Source organism: Microcaecilia unicolor, unplaced genomic scaffold (assembly GCF_901765095.1).
Source record: "Microcaecilia unicolor unplaced genomic scaffold, aMicUni1.1, whole genome shotgun sequence".
In the NCBI taxonomy this organism is placed as follows: domain Eukaryota; kingdom Metazoa; phylum Chordata; class Amphibia; order Gymnophiona; family Siphonopidae; genus Microcaecilia; species Microcaecilia unicolor.
In genome coordinates this window covers 7,602-32,184 of record NW_021963030.1, presented here as the reverse complement: position 1 = coordinate 32,184, position 24,583 = coordinate 7,602, and the positions used below count along the sequence as shown (strand labels likewise).

Sequence of the window (24,583 nt, the reverse complement as noted above, 5' to 3'; positions counted from 1 at the left end):
GAGAGGAGAACGAGGTGGCTGTCACTGAACTTTTTTTGTGGGCCAGAGAGGATGAGTCTGAGCTAAGAATGGGTTAGCCTGTGCCCACCCAGGCCCACCTGTTATGTGAGCATGCTGTTAGGGGTTTAATTTATTTACTTACTCTAATTTGTGAATCACATTTCCTTGATGCTCTAAAAGCAATTAACATGCCATGAACATATTTAGGTATCTAGCTAACACACATGAATTCGCCAAACCCAACTAATGGCACTAGAACCGTTTAAAAGCACCCTCCTAAAATTTACTGGTCAATATTCAGCCGGCAGTAGTAGGAACTTTCACGTAAGTACTGGAAACAAATTTCCACTTTTAAAAGATATGTATAGAAGAGATCACGTGACGCCATGCCGGAGAGAAGACGCATGTAAAGCACTCTCCGACCTCGATCCTTGCCCCCCTTAAGATTCGGGCTATTTACAACCCTAAAACGCAAGCTTAAACAACATCGGAAGGGAGGTTGAAGTCCTGGCAATCGTTGCGGGAGCCAGGTAAAGAAATGACAACAAAAGCAAGCGCCAAGGAACGCTTGCGACAGAAATCGGCGGATACAAAGATGGCGGCCTCACCCAGCATGATCGGCTCCTCGGTCTCATCCACGTGGGTCGCCGAAATAACGGCTGAAATGACCACGGTACTAGAAGAGCTTCTGGAAAGGAGATTATCACCCATAGACTCTAAATTAGAGAAGCTACAGACCCGCATGGAGGACTTGACGCGGGAATGTATAGCGTTCCAGACCCGAACGAGTGAAGTGGAAGATCGGGTCACAGAAGTGGAAGCCGGACAAAAACAACTACGGGAACAAATAGAAACGATGGAACAAAAAATAGAGGACCTTGAAAACCGGTCCCGAAGAAATAACTTACGATTAGTGGGATTCCCCGAAGCCATAGGAGGCAGAGATCTGGTGGGGGTTTTGGAGCGCTGGCTCACGGCAAGAGTAAAATTCCCAGACACCATCGGCCCCCTGAGAGTGGAAAGAGCCCACCGACTAGGGGTACGTCGAGAGCAAGCCGCTAAGCCGCGAGTTATAATCCTGAAGGTGTTAAACTTCGCCCATAAACAGTGGATCCTGCAAGCTGCGAGGAATGAGAACACTCTGCAGTATGAGCAGAAGAAGATTCTTTGCTTTCAGGACTACTCGATGGGGGTAGCAGAGAAAAGACGTGCTTTTTCCCCAATCTGCTCACAATTATTTAACCTGAAGGTTCGCTTCGCGTTGTTATACCCAGCGCGATTGAGAGTCACCCATAATGGGGTAATTCATCTCTATGAATCGGTGGAAGAAGCAAAAGGATTTCTACAGCGGCTGGAGAAGGGAGAGGTGACCGAAACCAGCACTGCTTCCCCATCTTAAGCAGACACCGATCAGCAAAAGCAAGAACTGTTTGGGGAAGTTAAATGTCAGTTTGGAGCCCCAAATATGGGGGACTTGGAAACTATAAGATCTAAAGAGAAAGAGAAGATCTGGAGTAGGAGCAAGGCCAGCACCTCCAGACGTGAGAACAGAATTGTTTAAGACATGTTAAGTTTTTTCTCTGTTTTTCCTTCATCTGTTTGTAGCTGCTGGGGACCATGAAGAGAATATACTGAGGGGAAGGGATGAAAACAAAAGCAATACTGGTATAGATGAAATGCAAATAAGGGGTCTCCCAAAACATGCAAAATGAGTCTTGAACAATGTATTGAGATGATGTATAGGAGGTTCCCAATTGTTTCACTATCTTTTATCCTTCCTTTCCTTTTCTTGAAGGTACGGCTTTAATGATGGTAAATACAAAGAAATGAGATGCAGGGTTATAATGCTAATGTTCTGAACAATGCAGGGGGGAGGATTGGAGGCGTTAAAAGTGATTGGTCCCTTCCTGAGGGACACAAGTCTGGGGGAATGGGAAATGAGATGGGAAGAGGGAGGAAACAGGCAAATGGGGGAGGGAAAGAGGGCAAGGGGGGAATTAGAGGGGGGTAGGCGGTCAACCAATGTATGGGGGAAAAAGAAGGATCGAGGGCAAGGGGTGAATCATGAACGATGTCAGGAACGGAGGGGCATAGGTTGGGATGCCCTTCTGCAAGGAGAAGTTGGTTTAGTAGCGAGGCAGACACGATACAATTCATCTATAGATTATGGTTAGATGTGTCACCTGGAATGTGGGAGGTATCAACTCACCGATTAAAAGAACAAAAATATTACAGCACTTGCAGAGACATAAAATAGACATCGCTTTGCTACAAGAAACACACCTTAGCCAAGAAGAACACACTAAGTTAAAGACATGGTGGGTGGAGGAATGTATTTCAGCAGCAGCACAGGGGAAGAAAGGAGGAGTGGCGGTGCTAATTAGGAAAGGGGTAGCAGCGGCAGTCCGACTTCTTAAAGGAGATCCAAAGGGCAGATATGTGTTGGTGGAGGTGGAGATGGCGGGCCAAACGATCCTAATTTGTAACCTCTATGCACCAAATCAATATGACAAGCAATTTTACAACCAAGTAATAGCCCATCTTCTCCAACACTCTAAAACTTATACACTAGTGGGGGGAGACTTTAACACGGTGTGGGATCCCTCAATAGACAGCTCTAGGGGGCAGAGGAGTGATAACACGGCGTCCAATAAGGGCCTGAAGCGACTAGGACAGATGATGGACTTAGTAGACACGTGGAGAGTCCTACATCCTGGTGAGCGGGATTACACCCACCATGCACGGGCGCATACATCTCAAGCTAGAATAGACTACATACTCACATCAGAAGCTATGTTTGGAGGGGTCAGAGAAGTAAATATAGGGCCTTACACGATATCAGACCATGCATGGGTGTATATAGAGTGGAACATGGGAGACACGGGATCTAGGGGCGGCTCTTGGCAGTTTCCACTAGAGTTGTTCAACGATAGGACATTCAGAGAGAAATTAAAGGAACGATGGGAAGATTATATGACCCTGAACACACAACATGTAGGAGACCCGGTTTTGTTTTGGGATGCAGCAAAGGCAGTACTCCGTGGGGAAATAATTAGTTACTATCACCATGTGAAGAAAGCCCGAAACAGAGAAATTTTGCGTTTGAGTGCATTGGTCTGTCAAGCCCGGAAAGCATATGGACAGAGACAAACAGACGCCCACCGTAGCAAACTCTTAGAAACACAGACGGCACTCAACGTGTTGTTACACCAGCGGGCATCTAAATCCCAGCTGTACTACAAATATCAGCTACACAGGTTCGGCAATAAGGCAGGGCGTCTGATGGCTAGACTGGCTAATCCAAGAGGCAGTAAAAGACAAATACTCCAAATACGGGGAGAGCAGGGAAAGATAGAGACTAAGGCTGAGCAAATCTGCCAAACTTTCGCCGCATTCTATAGTAAACTCTACGCAAAGCCGGAAGAGCAAGGATTGCCAGAGTCTATGTATTTAGACAATTTAAACTTACCATCCATTAGTCAGCAAGATAGAGACAAAATGAACAAGCCAGTTGAAGTGGAGGAAGTGTTACTGGGGATAGCACAAGGAAAACGGCAAAAAGCACCAGGCCCAGATGGGCTAAGAATAGAATTTTATAAAATATTAGGAGACAGCATTGCCCCAACGTTGACCAATTATTTTAATAAAATGATAGATATGGAGCAATCGCCGGATGGATTGGCTTTGGCGCAAATAGTGGTGCTACCAAAACCGGGGTGAGACTTATTAAATCCGGAGTCATATCGTCCGATTTCTCTTCTGAATGTGGATTTTAAATTGTTGGCAAAAATAATGGCTAACCGTATAAAAAGAGTGTTGCCAAGGTTAATACATGAGGCACAAGTGGGCTTCGTAGAAGGCAGAGTAATAGCTAAAAACCTCAGGAAAATCATAGCGGCCTTGGAAATGCGGAGGCGCAGGAGCGCCCAGTCTCTACTTATCAGTTTTGATGCCGAAAAGGCTTTTGACAGAGTACACTGGGCGTTCCTGTTCGCGACGCTGGAAAAATATGGGTTTAACGGCAGGTTTTTGGCGGCAGTACGGACCCTGTATCATAGGCCGAAGGCAAAAATAAGAGTCAATGGGGTGGAATCAGAGGAGTTCTTAATACAACGGGGAACTCGTCAGGGGTGCCCCTTATCCCCGATGCTATTTGTCTTGACTCTTGACCCATTGATTCGAGAGATAATAGAGAACCCGTTAGTAAAGGGGATACAAATGGGGCGCTCAGTATTCAAAATAGCGGCCTTTGCGGATGACCTACTAGTTATGATCACGGAACCACGGGCATCCCTTTCGGCGTTAATGGAAATTCTGAAAGAATATGGAGACTATGCAGGCCTTAAGCTGAATTTAGCAAAATCTGAAGCGCTAGCTTCATCGCTAACAGTTAAGCAATTATGGACTCAGGATTTTCCCTTGTGATGGGCAGATAAACAATTTAAATATTTAGGAATCAGATTGACCATGGACTTAGAGAACTTATATGAGATTAACATCAACATCATGGTGGATGAGACTAAACGCCAGTTAGAGAAATGGGAAGGTCTCCCATTGATGCTGAGAGGCAGGATAAATCTAATTAGAATGGTAATACTCCCGAGATGGTTATACCTCAAGCAGACGCTCCCCGTGCGAGTATTGAAGAGAGATTTGACTAGAGTCCTGAGGGTAATGAGTAGGTTTTGCTGGGCACAAAAGAAACCCAAAATGCAAACTCCGTTATTAGTGGGAGGATGGGGTCATAGAGGCCTAGGATTGCCAAATCTGGCTGGATATAATCAGGCATGTCTATTAAGGCATATAGGAGACTGGGTTGGCCAGACTAATTTATTTACACCGCTAGACATAGAAGAAGAATATTTCGCCCCTTATGACATGGTCACTTTGCTGCATCTGAAACAGGACCGGCTCCCGGCTCACCTCAAACGATGTTTATTGCTTCAACCGCTGAAGGCAGCATGGAGGGTGATGATTAAAAAGTTGGGAGGGAGTGCCACAACATCAGAGCTCTTATCATTTAGAGGGAACCCGAATTTTGAACCAGGTCAAAGTAATTCGGTATTTTTCAGATGGGGACAACTAGGAATTATAAGAGTGGAGCATTTATTAGGAGCTGCAGCGACAATTATCCCGTTTGAGCAACTGCAGGCACAGATTGGGGCTACATGGGGAGACCGATTCGCTTATGCCCAAGCCAAACACTACATCTTAGCCTTACACCAATCAGATTTACAGAGGAAACTAGGGGGTAAAGTACGGACATTCTTCCAACCCATGGAGGTGACGGGGGTGACAGTATCAATCATATATAAAATGCTGCAGAAACGAACCCCACCACACAACTTAAACTATATCATACAAAAGTGGGAAAAAGAATCGGGAACCACCCTAGCGGGATGGGACATTGGGACAACACTGGCACATATCCTGACCCTCACTATAGATGAGAGACTTAGAGAATGTGGATTTAGAGTGGTGGTGAGGGCCTACATGTCTGGACGGCAACGGGGACACATAGGCGGCACAGCGGCGGAGAAATGTGTTAAATGTGATCACATGCCCCACACTCTATACCATGCCTTTTGGGGATGTCCAAGAGTAAAAGCTTTTTGGGGAGAGATCCAGAGATTTATGTCTCTTATAGTAAAGAAGCCCGTGGATGGAACCTGGGATCATTATGTGCTAGATACACAAACAGCATTCCAAACGCAGACTGGGGGAGATAGAACATGGTGTCGCAAAGTATGTTTGGTGGCTAGAAAAACTATTTTACAAAATTGGATTTCATCAGACCCTCCGGCTTACTGGCATTGGAGAAACCAAGTGCACGAGTTGGCCACTTGGGAAGCCAGGGAAGCAAAGGGATCTCCGAAACGGAAGAAAAGTTTTGTAAAGATCTGGGATCATTACATACAAGAACTAAGCCCGCAAGGACGAAGTCTGCTTCTTAATTTGCTGTAACCCTGATACAGGGAGTGAATCCCCCTACAAAACAGCCCTACATATAAGGTTGACATGCAGGGAAGGGGAGGGAGGGACCCCCTGGGCTATCAGAACCAAGCCCGGAGGGGATAAGGGAATATAGGAGATACTAAAAGAGCACTGAACATGTAGGCTAATTGGATGAATGAATACCAAGGGATTGGGAGGGGAGGCGGGGAGGGGGAGGCTGAGGAGAAAGGGAGGGGGGGAAATTGCAAGTGTAAAGATCCTGATCAGAATTGATTTGGCTTATAGAGCATAAGCTGTTGATGATTTAGCCTAGTAAGAAACATTGTATGATAAATATGCTAAATGCTAATAAACGTGTTCAACCATTAAAATTCATAGACAATTAAGGGGGTAGAGGGAACCAGGACGGGGGAGAAAAATGTTAAAAAGTTTTGAATACTGTTCAGTAATGTGTGTGATTTATGCAGCATAATTCAGTTGGGAAATGTGTCAAGTAAAATGTACTGTTTGGAATTAATATGCTGAAATGTTAATAAAAATTGTTTAAACATAAAAGATATGTATAGAGGGGGCCTCTAGGGGTGTATCAGATAAATATTTGTTAGCTGAGATGGGTTCAAAATGAGTGATATTAAATGTTGCACAGTGGTTCTGATGACCTGTGGAATGATAAAACTCCTACCCCTCTTCCCTGCCCTTCTAATCTTTCTATATTGTAGTTCTACCCTGTTGCTCATGTCCTGTCATTGTTGGGTTGTACGATACATGTTGTTGTTTGTTTGTTTTTTTGTAACTTCTAAGTACTTTTAGCATGTAAGCTGCCCAGACATCTATTTGATGGGTGAGAAAGAAAATATCTAATGAAACTTTGTAGGGTGATACATCAACAGACCATATAATAGCATTAATATAAGATGAGAGGTTGGACTCTCTACAGGTAGGGTGGGGTGGCTTTCAGTGTTATTGCCATATTCACAGTGATTTCCATGTTTCTGTCTCCCAGCTGGACAGCTTTTGTTTCCAGTCTGCTAGTTTAATTTTCAACCATTAGAAATAGGGCTGTACATTGATTAAAATTATTAATTGCACGATTGTGATTACAATTTTTAATTGAACAATTGCATAAAACACCCACCTCACACTGCCTCCTGTACAAAGCAATACATAGATAACAGATGTAAATTCTCAAAACTGACACATTTCTATTACTAAAATACAAGCAAAATCATTTATCTTGCCTGCCTGGTGCGAAGGTGGCGGACCTCACGCATCACCTAGGTAGGATTTTAGATAGTGCTGGGGAGGAGTCGGCTGTCTTGGTACATGTGGGTACCAATGACATAGGAAAATGTGGGAGAGAGGTTCTGGAAGCCAAATTTAGGCTCTTAGGTAGAAAGCTCAAATCCAGATCCTCTAGGGTAGCATTTTCTGAAATTTACCCATTCCACGCACAGGGCCCAAGAGACAGGCAGAGCTCCAGAGTCTCAATTCGTGGATGAGATGCTTGTGCAGGGAGGAGAGTTTTAGATTTGTTACGAACTGGGCAACATTCTGGGGAAGGGGGAGCCTATTCCGAAAGGATGGGCTCCACCTTAACCAGGGTGGGACCAGGCTGCTGGCATCGGCTTTTAAAAAGGAGATAGAGCAGCTTTTAAACTAGAAACTGGGGGAAGGCCGACATTCGCTCAAAAGCACATGTCGAACTTTATGGATTTTATATCGAATACATGTGTATCCAACTCTAATCTACTCATAATAGGGGACATAAACCTACACCTGGAAGACCCTAATGCAACCAATGCATGTGATTGTAAAGACTTCCTACAACTATGGGACCTTAGCTTGCCCAATATGCAAGCTACACATGTCAAAGAATCACTCAATTGACCTCTTAACATACAAACTATCCTTAGACTCATACTTACAGATACAAAATGGACGGCTATACCATGGTCAGATCACCATAAATTAAACATAACCCTACAATGGCGGAAAAAAGATACGCACACCAAACAAGAATGCACCACATACACCACTAGAGGACAGATTGATCCTGCTACATTCTGGCAACAGCTTTACAAAAATGAATGGCTAGCACAGACGGACTCCAAACACTATCTCCAAAATTGGGACGACAGATGCAGGAGCATATTAGACGAAATTGCACCTTTACAAACAAGAACCACACGAAGACACAGCTCAATACCTTGGTTCAACGAAGAACTGAAAAAACTAAACACACAAGTCAGGAGACTTGAACGAGCATGGCAAAAAATGAATATACATTCAAAGCTTGGAAACAAACGCAAAGAAAATACAAATATACAATAAGACAAACCAAAAGAACATACTACAAAACCAAAATAGGACCAGACTACAAAGATGCACACAAACGCTACCAACTCGTACATAAACTAATAGACACCACACTGATCACCACAGACAGCACAGACACCCCAACGGCAGACCAACTTGCCAAATACTTCAATGAGAAAATAATAAAACTTCGATCCACTCAATACCACTAATCACGAAAAAGTCTTGGATTGCCTGGACCCTACTCCTGGTGAATACCCAGCAGATCGAATCTGGAATGACTTCGATATGCTAACTGAAGATATCATCATCCAAGCACTCAACAAATTTTCCAAAACCTACTCCAAACTGGATATTTGCCCCAGTAGCCTCATAAGGTTCGCCCCCAAATGCTTCATAACAGACCTTACGTCACACCTGAACTACATGCTACAACACGGACTCTTCCCCAAGGACAATGGAAACATACTACTTACACCCATACCCAAAGACTCAAAGAAAAAATTAAATGACACAACCAACTATCGACCAGTAGCATCCATCCCCCTGATAGTAAAACTAATGGAAGTATGGTAACCAATCAACTTACCAACTACCTAAATAAATTCACGATACTACACGAATCACAGTCAGGATTTCAATCCAACCACAGCACCGAAACAGTGCTAACCACCCTCATAACCAAATTTAAACAACTAATTGCAACAGGAAACAATGTGCTACTCCTACAATTTGAAATGTCCAGCGCGTTCAACATGGTCAGCCACCAAATACTCCCGAACAACCTAGACTACTTCGGGATTGGAGGAAACGTACTAAGATGGTTTAAAGGCTTCCTAACAACAAGAACTTAGGTGATCTCAAACTCAAAAACGTCAACACCGTAGAAACCTGAATGTGGAGTACCACAAGTTCCACCGCTCTCACCAACCCTATTTAATTTAATGATGACAGCTTTAGCCAAATCGCTATCCAACCAAGGACTCAACCCATACATGTTACGATATACATCCCATTTAAAAAAGACATAACTGAAATCGCAAATGAAATCATACACAGCCTCCAAATAATGAACTCATGGGCGAACGCATTCCAACTAAAGCTAAACACGTAAAAAACACAATGTCTCATCCTGTCCTTACAATACAACACAAACAAACCTAATACCATAAACACCCCAGAATACACCCTTCCGGTCTCTGACAGCCTGAAAATTCTGAGAGTCACAATTGACCGAAATCTCACACTCGAAGACCATGCGAAAAACACAGCAAAATAATGTTCTATTCAATGTGGAAACTTAAAAGAATCAAACCATTCTTCCCAAGGGAAGTATTCCGCAGCCTTGCACAATCAATGGTGCTAAGTCATCTAGACTACTGCAACGCCATCTACGCCGGATGCAAAGAACAAATCATTAAGAAGCTTCAAACCGCCCAAAACACAGCAGCCAGACTCATATTTGGGAAAGCGAAATACGAAAGCGCCAGACCCCTAAGAGAAAAACTACACTGGCTTCCTTTAAAAGAACAAATTGCATTCAAAGTTTGCACCCTGGTCCACAAAATTGTCTACGGGGAAGCCCCAACCTACATGTCAGACCTCATAGACTTACCTATTAGAAATGCAAAAAGATCATCACGCACATTCCTCAATCTCCACTATCCTACCTGTAGAGGACTAAAATATAAATCCACATATGCGTCCAATTTCTCATACATCTGCATGCAGCTATGGAACGCACTACCAAAGGCCATAAAAACAACGCAAGACCTAACCATCTTCCGAAGGCTACTGAAAACAGATCTTTTCAAGAAGGCATACCATAAACATCCATCTTAAATTCTGAATAATAAAGCTACAACGATCTATGCTAAACTGAAACCTCATCACAAGACTGATTAACCTTCTTGCTATTAATGATCAAGCACTACCACTTTAAACCTTATGTCAAATAGGGTCTCTCTATAGTCGATGACCAAATTTATGTTTCAACCAACGAAACCTTCATGCAATACCCTAATGTATTCTTCTTTCTATCTATATATGCACATGTTATATATATATATACCATGATCAGTTCCATATGTGCTGTGTACCATGTATGTTACCATGTATGTATGCACCTTAACGTAACACCATTTGTAATTCTGTTAACCGCCATTACAGCAAATGTAAGCCACATTGAGCCTGCAAATTGGTGGGAAAATGTGGGATACAAATGCTACTAATAAATAAATAAATCCTGATAGTGAAGTTGCAAAAGAGACCGTAGTAGATCAGGTGTATTTAAATAAAAATAAAAATCAGACAAAAGATTGCAAATTAATACTGTCAAGTACTGAGCATGATGTAAATAGGAACAACAAACATAGTTTGAAATGTCTATATGCGAATGCCAGGAGCCTAAGAAATAAGATGGGAGAGTTAGAATATATTGCACTAAATGAAAAATTAGATATAATAGGCATCTCTGAGACCTGGTAGAAGGAGGATAACCAGTGGGACACTGTCATACCGGGGTACAAATTATATCTTAGTGATAGGGTGGATCGAATTGGTGGAGGGGTAGCTTTGTATATTAACAAGAGCCTTGAATCAAATAGATTGAAAATTCTGCAGGAAACAAAACATTTCTTGGAATCACTATGGATTGAAATTCCATGTGTAAAGGGAAAAAGGGATACTGATAGGAGTGTACTACCGTCCGCCTGGCAAGGATGAACAGACGGATGCAGAAATGTTAAAGGAAATTAGGGACGCAAACAAATTGGGCAACACAATAATAATAATAGGTGATTCCAATTACCCCGATATTGACTGGGTAAATGTAACATTGGGGCATGTTAGGGAAGTAAAATTCCTTGATGAAATCAAGGACAGCTTTATGGAGCAGCTGGTACAGGAGCCGACAAGAGAAGAAAAAATTCTAGACCTAGTCCTCAGTGGAGCGCATGATCTGGTGCAGGAGGTAATGGTGCTGGGGCCGATAACAGTGATCAGAATATGTTCGGATTTGATAGTAGCTTTGAAGTAAGTATACATAGGAAATCAAATACGTTAGCATTTAACTTTCAAAAAGGAGACTATGATAAAATGAGAAGAACGGTGAAAAAAAATTTAGAGGAGCGGCTGCGAGGGTCAAAAATTTACATCAGGTGTGGATGCTGTTCAAAAACACCATCCTGGAAGCCCAGGCCAAATATATTCCGCGTATTAAAAAAGGAGGATGGAAGACCAAACGACAGCCGGCAAGTTAAAAAGTAAGGTGAAGGAAGCTATTAGATCTAAAAGAAAATCCTTCAGAAAATGGAAGAAGGAGCTGACTAAAAATAATAAGAAACAGCATAAGGAATGTCAAGTCAAATGCAAAGCGCTGATAAGGAAGGCTAAGAGGGACTTCGACAAAAAGATTGTGTTGGATGCCAAAACACATAGTAAAATTTGTTTAGATATATTAAAAGCAGGAAGCCGGCAAAAGAATCGGTTGGACCGCTGGATGACCGAGGAGTAAAAGGGGCGATCGGGGGAAGACAAAGCCATAGTAGAGAGATTAAATTAATTCTTTGCTTCGGTCTTCACCTAGGAAGATTTGGGTGGGATACCGGTGCCAGAAATGGTATTCAAAACTTTGGAGAAATTTAATTAATTCTCTGTAAACCTAGAGGATGTAATGGGGCAGTTCTACAAACTGAAGAGTAGCAAATCTCCTAGACCGGATGGTATTCATCCCAGACAACTGACAGAATTGAAAAATTTACTTGCAGAGTTATTGTTAGTAATATGTAATTTATCCTTAAAAATCGAGCGTGGTACCGGAAGATTGAAGGGTGGCCAATGTAACGCTGATTTTTTAAAAAGGTTCCAGAGGAGATCCGGGAAATTATAGACCTGTGAATGTTGGTGCCGGGCAAAATGGTAGAGACTATTATAAAAAAGAAAATTACAGTCAGGGCTGGTCTTAGGCAGAGGCGACCAAGGCAGCCGCATAGGGCCACGCGCTTAAGGGGGCCCCACATAGCGCACCTCAACTCTGCCTCTCTGAGCCCTGCTCGCTCGGACCACATCATCATGATCCCGCACTCGCTCCGGACTGCATCATCATGATCGCTCCACTCCCGCCTCCGGTGCCCCCCCCCCCCCCCCCCGCTGAGCCCGCCGTCAGCTCCCGCCTCACAGTCACAGGACAACGAGTGTTGCAGCGACGGCAAGGCCCCGACAGACAGTTGCAGGCACGACGGCTCACCCCAGCTTTTCCCTTCCGCCTTCCCGCTCAATGTCCCGCCTCCTTCTGATGAGGTATTTCCTGTTTCCGCGAGGGCAGGCGGGAGTCATTGAGCAGGAAGGGAAAAGGAGCTGCAGCGTGGTCGGAGGTGAGCCATCGCCATCGCCTGGTGCCAGTGCGACTTAAAAAATAAAGAAACTTATGATTTATGCTTGTGACGGCAACTTCATCACTCAGGTAGAACAAACGATTAACCTTTCTGTAACAGAACTATGCTGCCGTGCTTTTCCCAGTAAGCCATTTTAATTTTCAGGTTAATATAATCAGTTGTAAGGAATCTATTACAGAAGACCAAAGCTTGTGCATGATGGTTTTTTAGCTTAATGTGACAAGTGCTCCATTTCTTGGCGTCTAGAAAGGGTTATATGCAATTTTATCTGTGTTTTGATGCTTCACAGTCTTCTGTTTGATGGCATACAGTTTGCTTTTATATGTTACTGTAAATTACTTCTTGAAGCACTTAGTAGAGGTAGAGCATTAGAGAGCAAATAGAAGGTTGCAAATAAATTGACTATTACACAGCAGGTGGTCTCACAAACAACCTAGTTACCCAATATAAATAATTTACTAGGGATTCCCCTGTCACTTCATCAGTCACACTTAAAATTTTCTAAAAATGGAATAATCTTTTCAATGGGGTGGAGCTAGGTTGGGGCAGAGCTAGTGTAGGGTGGGGTGGAGCTAGGTTGGGGGCGAGGCTAGGATAGGGCCCCACCAAATTGGTCTGCACAGGGCCCTGCACTTGCTAAGACCGGCCCTGATTACAGAGCATATTCAAAAGCATGGATTAATGAGACAAATGAGCTTATTTTTGAAAGAGATCTCCGGCCATCTGCTGACACAAATCTGGAGATGGCTGGCCATCTCCTCATCCCGGCCAAATCGGTATAATCGAAAGCCGAATTTGGCCGGTGCCAACTGCATTTTCGTCGCGGAACCGGCCAATCTTCAAGGGAGGGTACAGAAGGCGGGACGGAGGCAGATTGAGGGTGGGGCGGGGGCATGGTTACGAGATGGCCAGCTTCACCCTATAATGGAAAAAAGATGGCCGGCTCGGACGAGCATTTTGTCGGCTGGACTTGGCCCATTTATTTTTAGGTCCAAGTCACCAAAAACTGCTCCAATTGACCAGATGACCATCGCATGGAATCGGGGTCGCCTCCCCTTACTCCCCCTGTGGTCACCAACCCCCCCCCCCAAACAAAAACAATTAACATCAAAAAAATTTTTGCCAGTCTATATGCCAGCCTCAAATGTCATACCCAGCTCCCTGACAGCAGTATGCAGGTCCCTGGAGCAGTATTTAGTGGGTGCAGTGCACTTCAGGCAGGTGGACCCAGGCCCATACCTGTTACACTTGTGGTGATATATGTTGAGCCCTCCAAAAACCCCCAAAATCCACTGTATCCACATGTAGGTGCCCCCCTTCACCCCTTAGGGCTATGGTAGTGGTGTAGAGTTGTGGGGAGTGGGTTTTGGGGGAGATTTGGGGGGGCTCAGTACCCAAGGTAAGGGTTCTATGCACCTGGAAGCTATTTTTATTCTTTTGAAAAATTTTTTGAAGTACCCCCTAGGGTGCCCAGTTGGTGTCCTGGCATGTCAGGGGGGCCAGTGCACTATAAATGCTGGCTCCTCCCACAACCATATGAGTTGGATTTCGCCGGGTTTGAGATGGCCGGGCCCGGTTTTCATTATGGCTGAAAAACGAAGCCGGCCATCTCCTCTTAACCTGGCGATCGATTTAGCCGGCCCCAACCGCATTTCAAAAATACAGTTGGCTCCGCCCCTTTGCGGAGCCTGCCCCGAACATGGCTGGCGCCGTTCGATTATGCCCCTCCAAGTCAACATGGATTTAGTGAAGGGAAATCTTGCCTCACCAATCTACTACATTTCTTTGAAGGGGTGAACAAACATGTGGATAAAGGGGAGCCAGTTGATATTGTGTATCTGGATTTTCAGAAGGCGTTTGACAAAGTACCTCATGAAAGACTCCAGAGGAAATTGGAGAGTCATGGGATAGGAGGTAGTTTCTATTGTGGGTTAAAAACTGGCTAAAAGATAGAAAACAGAGAGTAGGGTTAAATGGTCAGTATTCTCAATGGAGAAGGGTAGTTAATGGGGTCCCTAGGGGTCTGTGCTGGGACCGCTGCTTTTTAACATATTTATAAATGACCTAGAGATGGGAGTAACTAGTGAGGTAATTAAATTTGCTGATAACACAAAGTTATTCAAAGTTGTTAAATCACGGGAGGATTGTGAAAAATTACAAGAGGACCTTACGAGACTGGGCGTCTAAATGGCAGATGACGTTTAATGTGAGCAAGTGCAAAGTGATGCTTGTGGGAAAGAGGAACCCGAATTATAGCTACGTCATGCAAGGTTCCACGTTAGGAGTCACGGACCAAGAAAAGGATCTAGGTGTCGTCGTTGATGATACGTTCAAACCTTCTGCTCAGTGTGCTGCTGTGGCTAAGAAAGCAAATAGAATGTTAGGTATTATTAGGAAAGGAATGGAAAACAAAAATGAGGATGTTATAATGCCTTTGTATCGCACCATGGTGCGACTGCACCTCGAATATTGTGTTCAGTTCTGGTTGCCGTATCTCAAAAAAGATATAGTGGAATTAGAAAAGGTATAGAGAAAGGCGATGAAAATGTTAAAGGGAATAGGGGAAAGACTAAAGCGACTATGGCTCTTCAGCTTGGAGAAAAGACAGCTGAGGGGAGCAGAAGTGTAGCCAGGTTGAGGGCGTGGGGGGAGCAAAAAGCGGACTGCCAATGACGCCAGCGTGTATTTTAAACGCGACAGATCATTTGAACAGTCTATTGGTAGGACTGGTCATGTTACCTTTATGAGACTGCTTTTAAATCTTAAATTTTAGTTATCCCTGACTGAATTCTTTGGGATTATAACCCCGTTTTCTCTAAGTAATTTTCCTGTATCTTCTGTGTGTCATGGCTAGATTGTAAACTCCACCATCTCTCGTGTGTTTCTGTGCATTGCTGGTACAGCTACTAAAACCACAGAAATGAGAAGCAGCAGCAGATATAAATCAAAGTATCAACCTGCCTATTTTGTAGATCTGTTGTTTCCTCTTTTGATCTAATTTTGGTTTTCCGCCAATATTTTTTAAATATTTGCATACTTTTGGAATTAAATATTTTCATTATGAGCACAGCTCAACTGCTTAAACTAATCTCCTTTCCTGAGTTATCTCTGCTGTGTTCATGCTTTGCATGCACCAATATGAAGTTATCAGTGCTGTATTCATATTTATAAGCCTGTCTGGTGACCTGATGGAAATTAGCTCTTCAGCTTTATGTGTATGTGGCAACCCTGAGTGGAGGCACTGATGAAAAGCCGCTTTTCAGCCATCTGTGCTGTATTTCTACTCTACTTACATGGAGAGTTCTGCCAAGGACTGCAGATCCCCTAATTTACCCAGTGGCCTTTTTAGTAAAGCTTAAGTGCCATGTAGCCCATAGGTATAAAACAGGACATGCGGCATTTAGCAAGCGCTAATATCCATTAGCATGCTAGGCTTTAGTAAAAGGGTCCCTTAGATTAATATGTATTTCTGTTATTGTGTTTAATTGGATTTAGTAGTAGCCCAAGGTGAGTTACATGCAGGTGCACTAGTTATTTCCCTGCTTCCACCTAAGCAGGAAGATTTTTCAAGACTCCTGGTAGCCCAAATAAAATGCACCGGATGTTGTTTTTGATATTTCTGTCAAGTAGCTTGCTTAATTATTCCCTTTCCCCCAAACATACTGCCTTAAAATCGTGCCAGGACTCCTTGGAGTGAGCATTGCAGTACTGGTTTAGACTGTTGCATTCAGAGTGACAGGAAGCTGGTAACCAACAGGTAAAAAAAATCACAGCCTGACACTCACCGGCTGCTGTATGATCTGAACCCTCGCTGGCTGCTGGCTCCACAATTGGTTAGGATAGAAGATTTCTTCTCCTGATCCACTGGAAGTCATGGTTCTGAGAAGGAGAAAACTCCTTCTTTAATGTGGAACTGAAAGGCGGCTTTTGGTGAAGCTGATGTAGAGCTGCAGGCAGGCTCGCTCCCATTCATAATCTGTTGCTACAGTGACACTTCAAACTTAGCAAACAGAGCAGGTTGGGAGTTTCCAGTTGCACTGCAGGTATCAGGTCAGAGCTTTTACTAGAGAGATCTTTCAAGGTTCTACTCTCCCTGAGATTAGCAGATTTCCCAGGTCGCATCAGGTTGATTTGGCTGAAGGATAGAGGAAGAAAATCACCAGATTTTTGCTGAGTGAAACTGGAGGGGAAGGGGAGCTGCCCCATGGAAAATTGTACTAATCTGCTGTGCTCTCAAATATAAATTTCCAGATAGTTAAAGCATATTGTTTGTTCTGATTTAGATAATCTATGATATTGAGAAAATACTTTTAGGGAAAAAAAGGTCAATTTTTGTGGGGTGAAAATGTCTATTTTTCCTGATGTGTTCAGGGAAACATACCTTAAACGCAGGGAATTTTTACCCTAGAGGCCTAGAGTTCTTGCCCTGGGTGCAAATTTTTTTCCTAAGTTTCCACATAAATATATTCTTACCTTTCAGGGTAAAGATTTTATATTTTAGGATTTGCTGCAACTGGAGCAATTTCTTAAAGGTCTCCTTCTCTGCCCATATCCAGCAGACAGCCAAGACCTGTCGCTTCTTTCTCTATAACATCAGCAAAATTCGCCCTTTCCTCTCTGAGCACACCACCCGAACTCTCATCCACTTTCTCATTACCTCTCACCTTGACTACTGCAACCTACTCCTCACTGGCCTCCCACTTAACCATCTATCTCCCCTTCAATCCGTTCAGAACTCTGCTGCGCGTCTTATCTTCCGCCTAGACCGATATGCTCATATCACCCCTCTCCTCAAGTCACTTCACTGGCTTCCGATCAGGTACCGCATACAGTTCAAGCTTCTCCTACTAACCTACAAATGCACTCAATCTGCAGCCCCTCATTACCTCTCTACCCTCATTTCCCCTTACGTTCCCGCCCGTAACCTCCGCTCACAGGACAAATCCCTCCTCTCAGTACTCTTCTCCACCACCGCCAACTCCAGGCTCCGCCCTTTCTGCCTCGCCTCACCCTATGCTTGGAATAAACTCCCTGAGCCCATACGCCAAGCTCCCTCCCTACCCATCTTCAAATCCTTGCTCAAAGCCCACCTCTTCAATGTCGCTTTTGGCACCTAACCATTGTACCTCTATCCAGGAAATCTAGACTGCCTCAATCTTGATTGACTGCACTTTTTGTCCTTTAGATTGTAAGCTCCTTTGAGCAGGGACTGTCCTTCTTTGTTAATTGTACAGCGCTGCGCAACCCTGGTAGCGCTTTAGAAATGTTAAATAGTAGTAGTAATAGTAAGTAATGGCTTTAGGATTTCTTTTTAAAGGCTGAGTATATACTAATGATTGGCGCCTAAATATTTCTAGGTTTATTAACCTAGGGGCCCTTTTAATAAGCAGCGGTAGGAACAAGTGTGTGCCAAAAAGCACTGCTGCGGGACAGCAGTTTTTGTCTTCAATTTACCCCGGCTTATGCATCCTCTTCCCTCACCCCTTATGTTCCCTCCCAATTCTCGTCAATCTGCTTCTGGCAACCTTCTTACCATTCCTTCCCTCCCCTGCTTTCGTCTTTCAATTTCCCTTCTACCCCAAATTTAAAACATTACTCATGACCCATCTGTTTACCAAGTCTTTTGGCTCCTCCATCCCTTTCCTTCATGTATCTAATCCTTGCTTTCTTTTATATTGTTAACCACATAGTTACTTCCATGGATCAAGTACAGGAAATAATATAAAATTAAAACTAGTGCAAAGATCCCCTAAGTGCCGATATTCAGCACTTAACTGGTCACAGTTGAGCACATAGAAGTCAGTCATATCTTTATGTGGTCAACCCATAACTAGTAAAGAGTTGAATGTCAGACTGAACTGGCTCCAGAAACCCAGAAATTCAATGTGGTACCTGGACATGGTCCAGTATTGAATTTCTGGGTTTAACACTGGCAGCGGTTAACAAAACACTGATCACCGCCAACTAAATATCGGACTGTTAGTGTGCAACTGGCAAACTGAGCAACTATAAGGAGGTGTTCATAAGGGTGAGGCAGGGACGGGACAGGCATCTCCCACAATTATTGAATGGTGTCATTTAGACGCACAAATTTATGCCTGACACAGTCATGGCGTAAGTGAGCGCCTAAATGCTGACTTACGCTAGTATTCTATAATGCAGCGTTTCCCAAGTCCATCCTGGAGAATCCCCTTGGCCAGTCAGGTTTTCAGGATATCCACAATGAATATGCACGAGATTGATTTGTATACACTGCCTTCATTATATGCAATTTTCTTTAGAGGCCGACCAAATTTCAGTTTCAGTTACGGTGCCGAAACTGACCCAAAATCCCTTTTCTGTCCGGATTTGGTTTCAGTTTTGGCCCAAACTGACTGTGTGTTCTTGATGGAAGTCAAAAATTGTTTGTCTCCCTCTCTCTCTCCCTTCAGGAGTTGCCTCTCCCCCTGGCCTATCTTACAATGTCTGGTGGTCTAGGTGTGTAATCAGGGCAGGAGTTATCCCCAGTTGCTCCTGCTCATGCTGGCTCTGCTCTCATAAGGCTGCCATGTCTTCTAGTGGCAATCTGCAAGTAGTCCAGCAGCACAGCTCACTTGGGGCAAGGGCAACTGGGGATCACTCCCACCCTGAATATACCACTAGACCTCCAGGGATTATAAGGTAGTTTGGTAGGGGGGGGGAAGCTACTCTTGCGTTTTATTTTTTGGTATAATTTGATTGCAAGTAATGAAGTTATGATCTTGCATAGCAGTTTATATGGTAAATAGTACATAATAACATAGTAGATGACGGCAGAAAAAGACCTGCACGGTCCATCCAGTCTGCCCAAGAAGATAATTCATATGTGCTACTTTTTTTTATTTGTACTGTCCTCTTCAGTGCACAGACCGTATAAGTCTGGCCAGCACTATCCCTGCCTCCCAACCACCAACCCCGCCTCCAACTACCAGCTCTGGCACAGACCGTATAAGTCTGCCCAGCACTATCCCCGCCCCCCAACCACCAGCCCCGGCACAGACCGTATATGTCTGCCCACACTAGCCCCGCCTCCCAACCACCAGCTCTGGCACAGACCGTATAAGTCTTCCCAGCACTAGTCCCGCCTCCCAACCACCAGCTCTGGCACAGACCGTATAAGTCTGCCCAGCAGTATCCCCGCCGCCCAACCACCACCCCGGCACAGACCGTATAAGTCTGCCCAGCACTAGCCCCGCCTCCCAACCACCAGCTCTGCCCCCATTCTAGGCTAGCTCCTGAGGATCCCATTTCTTCTGCATAGGATTCCTTTATGTTTCTCCCACGAGTGCGCCAAATAAATACTTTCATACAACAGTTGAGCAGGAATTTAAGCCTGTAAATTTGGATGATGAGCTCCTTAGATTAGTTTCTCTGTACAGATACATCAGCCGTCACTCCAAATGTGGCGCAAAATCGCCATTGTAAAGCACTGGGGCTTTTAGTTTCAGTTTTCATTAGCTGTGAGGCTATTTTGCTTGGCGGTAAAAGTACGGTCTTTCATTATTTAAATAAATTATATATATTGTGTTTAGATACTATGTAGGTGATTCTAAAGAATTTCCAGACTCTGTTGTGGTATGTTGAAGATGCAGCGTTTTAATTAAACTTACAGAGTGCAGAAGCGAGATTCTGTGAGAAGGAACCTGCAGTGATGTGTTTTCAAGCAGAGAACTGGTTAGCTTGTAGGTGGTAGTAGGGAAATGATATGATGAAATGAAGTTTATATATTAGAAATTAGTTTGAGAAATGTATTGCTGTTGATTGTAATTTTTCAGAGCATATAGAACCTTGCATTCAGTCACAGCTTGTATAATGTCCACAGTGTAGCCCAGTGTCTGGATTCCTTCATCTGTTTTAGTAAGAATCTATATCATGCTTGTCTTTTAATCAATTTTATAACTAAATACAAAATGGGAAACATCTCAATGCTACTTCTCTTGTTACTTGTGCACAGTCTGGGTCAGCATAAAAAAAGCGGTAATCATGATTTTTTAAAAAATACGTTCTCACAAAGTTCCTGTCTCAGAGGATGTTTAAATACATCTGCTTTGACGTGGGAATATAAAGGTGCCAGACTTGTTGAGAGGGAATGGTACAGCTTAGGGGGTGAAGAGCTTTTGTGAAATGAAGGAGTGGGACTTGGGTGTGTGGGTGTGATAATCTTTTGGTGGCCAAACAGGTAGAAAAGATGACAGCTAAAGCTAGAAGGATGCTTGGGTGCATAAAGAGAGGAATGGTCAGGAGGAAAAAGGAGGCGATGATGTCCCCGTATAAGACTCTGGTGAGGACCTCATTTAGAATATTGTAAACAATTCTGGAAACCACACCTTAAAAATATAAATAGGATGGAGTTGGTCCAGAGGGTGGCTACTAAAATGGTTAGTAGTCTTTGTCATAAAACACATGGGGACAGACTTAAAGATCTCAATGGCAGGTGATGTTTAATGTCAGCAAGTGCAAAGTGATGCATGTGGGAAAGATGAACCCAAACTATGTTTATATGACGTAAGATTCCACTTTAGGAGTCACCGACCAGGAAAAGGATCTAGGTGTCATCATTGATGATATGTTGAACCCTATGCTCAGTGTGTGGTGACAGCTAAGCAAATAAAATGTTAGGTATTATTAGGAAAGGAATAGAAAACAAAAATTAGAATGTTATAATTCCTTTGTTTCGCTCCATGGTGAGATCGCACCTTAAATACAGTGTGCAATTCTGGTCACCGCATCTCAAAAAAGATAAGAGCAGAATTTAGAAGAGGTACAAAGAAGGCAACAACAATATAAAGGGGATGGGACGTAGGCACTTCAGCTTGGAGAAGAGACAGCTGAGGGGAGATATGATAGAGGCGGGGCTGGTGGTTGGGTGGCAGGGATAGTGCTGGGCAGACTTATACTGTCTGTGCCCTGAAAGCACAGGTAAAAATCAAGGTAAGGTATACACAAAAGTAGCACATATGAGTTTATCTTGTTGGCAGACTGGATGGATCGTGCAGGTCTTTCTCTGCCGTCATCTACTATGTTACTCTATAAAATACTGAGTGGAGTGGAACAAGTAGACTGAATTATTTGTTTACTCTTTCCATAAATACTAGGACTAGGGGGCACACAATGAAGCTACTAGAGGTAAATTTAACCCATTAGTGCCCAATGGTTCCCGTGGAGGGGCATAATCGAACAGGGCACCCAAGGTTCCTGAGGACGTCCTCGCAGGACGTTCCTGTGAAGGGGCGGGGAAACCTGTATTATCGAAACAAGATGGACGACCATCTTTCGTTTCGATAATATGGTCGGGAACGCCCAGATCTCAACATTTAGGTCGACCTTAGAGACGGTCGTGCCCGGTTTTCGGCGATAATGGAAACCATTGGCGTAGCCACAGGTGGGCCTGGGCCCACCCACTTAGGGCTCAGGCCCTTCCAACAGTAGCACATGGTAATGAAAATGCTGCTCTCCACTATACTGGCACCTTCGCATGTTCAGTTTTCAGCACATGTCTGCTGCAGACTACCAAGGTGAAGACTGGAGAGAAGCATTTTCCCACCAGCTGAGATATTATTTTGATGTGGGGGTGGGGAGAGAACATTTGGTGCCCACCCACTTCTTGCCTAGGCCCACCCAAAATCTGCTGTCTGGCTACGCCCCTGATGGAAACCGAGGACGCCCATCTCAGAAATGACCAAATGCAAGCCATTTGGTCATGGGAGGAGCTAGCATTCGTATTGCACTGGTCCCCCTGACATGCCAAGACACCAACCGGGCATCCTAGGGGGCACTGCAGTGGACTTCAGAAGTTGCTCCCATGTGCATAGCTCCCTTACCTTCGGTGCCGAGCCCCCCAAAACCCACTACCCACAACTGTACAACACTACCATAGCCCTAAGAGGTGAAGGGGGGGCACCTACATGTGGGTACAGTGGGTTTGTGGTGGGTTTTGAAGGGCTCACATTTACCACCACAAGTATAACAGGTGGGGGGGGGGGGGGGGGGGCCTGGGTCTGCCTGCCTGAAGTGCACTGCACCCACTAAAACAGCTCCAGGGACCTGCATACTGCTGCGATGGACCTGAGTATGACATTGGAGGCTGGCATAGAGGCTGGCAAAAAATATTTTTAAAGTTTTATTTTTTTAGGGTGGGAGGGGGTTAGTGACCACTGGATAAGTAAGGGGAGGTCATCCCCAATTCCCTCCGGTGGTCATCTGGTCAGTTCGGGCACCTTTTTGAGGCTTGGCCGCAAGAAAAAATGGACCAAGTAAAGTCGCCCAAGTGCTTGTCAGGGACGTCCTTCTTTTTTCCATTATCGGTCGAGGACGGCCATGTGTTAGGCACGCTCCAGTCCCGCCTTCACTATGATTCTGACACGCCACCATGAACTTTGGTTGTTCCCGCGACGGAAAGCAGTTGAGGACACCCAAATCGTCTTTCGATTATGCCGATTTGGGCGACCCTTGGGAGAAAGGCACCCATCTCCCGATTTGTGTCAAAAGATGGGCTCCCTTCTCTTTCGAAAATAAGCCTCATAATAAGTCATATGGGAACAAATTGATTTGTTCCCATATGGGAACATTGGGCACTAATGGGATATTTCTTCACTCATCAAGTAATTAAGCTCTGGAATTCATTGCCAGAGAATGTGGTAAAAGCAGCTTAGCAGGGTTTAAAAAAGGTTTGATAATGTCCTAAGAGAAAAGTCCATAAGCCATTATTAAGATGGACTTGGGAAATATCCACCTATTAGTTCTAGGATAAGCAGCATAAAATTGATTTTACTGTTTTGGGACCTTGCTAGGTAATTGTGACTTAGATTGGCCACTGTTGGAAACAGGATGCTGGGCTTGATGGACCTTTGGTCTGTCCCAGTACGGCAACACATATGTTCTTATGTATACTCTGGAAGAAATGCAGGAGTGGGGAGATGTGATCGAGATATTTGATAGAGATATTTGATAGAGATATTTAAATACCTAAGAGGCAAGTCTATTTCAATTGAAAGGAAGCTCTGGAAAGAGGGGGCATAGGATGTAGGTGAAAGGGGATAGACTCAGCAGTAACCTGAGAAACTACTTCTTCACGGAAAGGGTGGTAAATTCATGAAACGGCCCTCCCGGTGAAGTGGTGGAAACAAAACAATATATGAATTCAAGGGAGTGATAGGGAGAGTAGATGGTGTGGAAAGGGCAGACTGGATTGGTCATATGGTCTTTATCTTCTTTTTTTAAATATTTCTACATTTCTCCTGTACACAGAAAGGAAAAGAATGTAACACGTCAGCCTCATTTTACCTTAATTACTACCTGGACCACTGGAGGGAAAATAGTGTGAATAGGAACATATGTACCTTACTTGAGTTATTCTCAATAGACATGGCACCCACAGTCTGAGTAGGAATCTGGCAAACAAGAAGATGGTGTTAAAGTGTGACAATATGGGGGTTATGGAATTCATTAATATTCAGGCCTTGAAATGTAACATGTTCGCAGGGAATTCATATTGTGCTGCCTGACCTTGAATATGACAATATGGACATGACATATGCCAGGATTTAATAAAGGGATTGCTGACTTGTTTTATGTGGTCTTTCAGGCAACTGGCTCCACGAGCAAAGAAGGAGAGCATCCCAGTGCCTGAAGACCATTGACAATTTGGGACAACGCAGTGTGGTATTTGCTGAAAGAATCAGTGTCACGGGAAGTTGGAGGGCTTACAAGCAGGGACATAGTACTGTTTAGGGGTTCCTAAGGGAGCAGAGGAGTAACCTTAAGGAAGTATAAGAAAGACCCTTGGTGACATATATCATGCATGCGAAAGCACAGGGACTCACAAGAGGGATGGTTAGGATTTACCTGTTTCTGCAAAGCTGCTGGGTTGGGGGGGGGGGGGGGATTTTAGTGGCAGCACC

At 44.1% G+C, this 24,583-nt stretch overlaps 1 protein-coding gene across 1 annotated transcript in view; it reads right to left on the bottom strand.

Annotated features, from left to right (window-relative positions):
* Positions 1-16,542, bottom strand: part of LOC115458789 (proline-rich protein 29-like) — a 73,429-nt gene extending 56,887 nt beyond the window's left edge. Inside the window, exon 1 of the mRNA XM_030188601.1 lies at positions 16,451-16,542. Coding sequence (XP_030044461.1) covers positions 16,451-16,540 — 90 coding nt within the window. The 5' untranslated portion in view covers positions 16,541-16,542. The remainder of the gene's footprint in view (positions 1-16,450) is intronic.
* Between the last annotated feature and the right edge of the window lie 8,041 nt (positions 16,543-24,583).